We start from the raw sequence: 3291 nt of genomic DNA on the forward strand, positions 1-3291 counted from the left end.
ATACTTTCGGAAGCTAAACTCAAAGACTTTAAATTCACGTCAGAGGAAAACTAAAATTTTAAGATCATATTTCGACTACTGTCAATTAGAATAGAAGTGTGCTTGGATTTATACAACAATGGCCAAGGGATCCGTACACGACCAAAACCTAATTCATTTTGCTGGTCCGTCCGATTCTGGAGCGTTGATCACCTGTTTGGAGTCCACAATAAGTAGTTCACTCGGACCGCATTGAATGGGTCCAGAAAAAATTCTTACTGTTTGCCTTGCGGCGCATAATTTGGAATGCAAACTTAATACTACCTCCATATTCCAGTAGATAACTTCTTTATTTGTAAGTTTATTCGTGGTGAAGTCCTGACCTGGTTATTCGGCTAAAGTTCACTGTTCCAAGTAGATTCACTAGAAACTACATACCTCTAATAATTAAATCATTGCAGATCTAACTATGAGTTGCATGACCCTTACTGACTATAAAAGATTTTATCCTCTTATCTGTAATCTTGACTGTCCGCTGCTTTTAAAGAAATCAATACAATGTTAGATCTTACTAGTATTTATATTTATTATACTTTTTTTATATTATATTTATTTCCTCAAATCGAGCTGTACGATACACGGCAGAGCCGACTGTGTGTGGCCTTCAGGGAGAGAAATGAAAAATCCATAATAGATATATATCCAATACCACGGATAAATTATATTCTTTCTAAGCGCTTTCTAAGCGGCATAGACTTCAGGGATGAGTAGTGGCAAATACTTTTGTAAGAAGCAAATCGAGGGTTCACGGCATTCACGGTTCCAGAAAAAGGCGTATTCCAATGGCGAGTTATGCCGTTCCGATTTCACTATGCTTCGGCCACTGGGTCCGGGTGATTAGATCTGATGTGGACCACATGTCTTGCTTACCAAGATGATATCATCGTAATTGGGCGCACCCTAGTTGAACACAAAATAAACTTCAGATAAAACTTCCGCCGCTTGAAGAACGGAAACCTGAGGATAAACCCAGAAAAATATAAATTCTTGCAACCATAGCCCAAAAAGAACCACCATCGTCAGTCCGTCAGCTAAGACAATAAAAATATACGTCATGGTACCGGCGTTTCGTGCCTGAGTTCGCGCTCCTCGTGAAACCAATCAACGACCTCCTTACTGCTAGTATGTGTGCATAAATCCAACTTACGTATCTCGGAAAAACGCTCTTAGTGGTCGAAAGTTCGGGAAAACTAAAAGTTCGATGGCCATAATTTTGTTCCTTAACAAATATTTCCTTATAGAGCAACATACACATTTTATTTTAATATAATATAGAACAATCTAACTTATTTCGTCCATTTCACCTTAACAATAGGAAGTTTTCAAAAGTATCCACCTTTAGAGCAAATATAATAATGTGCTATTATAGTTTTCATAACAGTTTGGTTAAGCCAGCGAACATTAGTTCCGTGAAGAAATGAAAGCAGTCAGTTTCGTATTACTGTTATGTATGTTATGTTACTTGTACGCTTGGTTATTTTATTATCAATATTATTATATTGATATTATATATATATATATATATATATATATATATATATATATATTATAGATCATTAGTTTTGCGGTAAAACCAATTACTGCATTGCTTCGGTGTTGGTTTGCCAAATAACGGAAACATTTTCAGCCTTTTGCTCTTCTAGTTGTACGGTTCTAACTGTTATTGAAAGGTTTCTGTTGTTTTTATAGTTGGTGTTAGGCGATTTAATATTAAGCCAATTCCTTGTTCCATCTTGAGCATACAATAAATCAAGTTGTGGACAGGTGCTTATGAATGATAGCGTAGGTACTGGTTGATGGCGCGGATACTCATATTCAATTTTATTCAGTCTTGCCTCGGCGCAGCTTGGCTTCTCAAGATTCATCAATTCAACTTTTATGTTACTCGTTTTACGTAAAAATGAAGATACTTTGACATTAATGAAAGGTGTGGACTCTAATCCATTCGAAACAGATACCTGACTGCTAATTGTCATGGTGAAGTCTGAGGCAGTTTCCACATTCCGATGCCATAACGTACCGGGAACTTGGCTGGCAATAAAAAAAGCTCCGGCTAACGTTATAATACTTGCTGCATAGCTTAGAGATAGTACAGACAGGCTGTTTACGAGGAATTTCGTCCATCCAAGGCTAGGCAGCAAATGCACGAGCTCACTGTATGTGAGCCACCCTCTACGCAGTCCCTGCTGTTCAGCCAAAGAACGTTCAACGTTTCTTAACTTATTGAAGAAAAGCTCATTGGAAATGTATATATTCCAACCCTAGAAAAAACGTAATTTATTTTTGTATTTAAGACAATGTAAAGTTTACCATAGCGGAAAGAAATTCGAGCTCGACTGCCTTGAGCCTATCTTCCGTCATACTAGCGTCACTGGCCCAGTCTTCCAGATAGAACCGTTCGTCGTGGCCCGCGTAGAATTTTGTGGAAATCATCTGTAAAGATTTTAATTATTGCCATTATTATCTTTAAATCAGACAAGCACCTATGTATTATGGATGACACATATGTATTCAGGGATATTAAAGCGGATTCAAGCCATGGTAGTCACGTTAAAACTTCTTGTTGACTGAGTGCACGTACAGACACGTACGTGAGTGCCGCTGTCAAATTCTACAATTTATTTCTGGTCAAATTCATCGCCAGTTTCATTCAGCCGACAGCGAAACTAACAGAGAAATTTGTTTCAGCATCTACGTGTACTCTTTTATGTTTAAATAAATATATAAAATGTACGGTGTGTTCATATTGTTATTTGTTTTAGTTTGCAAGTTACAGGAGTTAAATGCGTACTTACTAGTGACACAACAAACAGCTGGTGTGGTGTAATTCTGCTGCTATAGCCCGAGTTGATGTCGTTTAAGCGATCGAGGTATATTAATGCCATAATTAAAGAGCAAGGCGTGGCATGTACTTGTGCAGCAGATACGCAACTTAGGCGATGCAAAGAATGCCCGCGGTGAGTCTCCGAAAACAAATCTGCCGCGTACTCCGCAAAGGGTAAGGAGACCGACATTTCAGTGTCTGGTGTTCCAACGCCATAGTAGAGGCTTTTTCGAATGCGTTTTATAAAGTCTTCGTACTTCATAACCTGAAAATTTACAACATTTTTAAATACATACATTCGTAGAACATTTGTAAATACCTTTCTCGGCGAAGCACATAACTTAAATCGCCCCATTTCTATATTAATAACTGAATAAGATTATTTAGTCCTATAAAAGAGCCGATAACGATTTAATAAATTTTTAATC

The 3291-nt window shown here is 37.6% G+C and overlaps 1 protein-coding gene across 2 annotated transcripts; it reads right to left on the bottom strand.

The window, feature by feature from the left end:
- Positions 1-1289: 1289 nt before the first annotated feature.
- On the bottom strand, positions 1290-3291 carry LOC117137326 (protein CNPPD1). 2 transcript variants are annotated; one of them, XM_033298714.1, is made up of 4 exons: positions 3183-3291; positions 2835-3128; positions 2350-2472; positions 1290-2300 (listed from the first exon to the last, which is right to left on the bottom strand). In XM_033298714.1, the coding sequence occupies exons 1-4, from the start codon at positions 3216-3218 to the stop codon at positions 1617-1619; spliced, it is 1137 nt and encodes a 378-aa protein (XP_033154605.1). In that variant the 5' UTR covers positions 3219-3291; the 3' UTR covers positions 1290-1616. The 2 variants fall into 2 exon arrangements, with proteins under 2 accessions (XP_033154605.1, XP_033154604.1); XM_033298713.1 differs by having other exon boundaries at positions 2835-3244.

Source organism: Drosophila mauritiana, chromosome 2R (genome assembly GCF_004382145.1).
Source record: "Drosophila mauritiana strain mau12 chromosome 2R, ASM438214v1, whole genome shotgun sequence".
NCBI classification, from domain to species: domain Eukaryota; kingdom Metazoa; phylum Arthropoda; class Insecta; order Diptera; family Drosophilidae; genus Drosophila; species Drosophila mauritiana.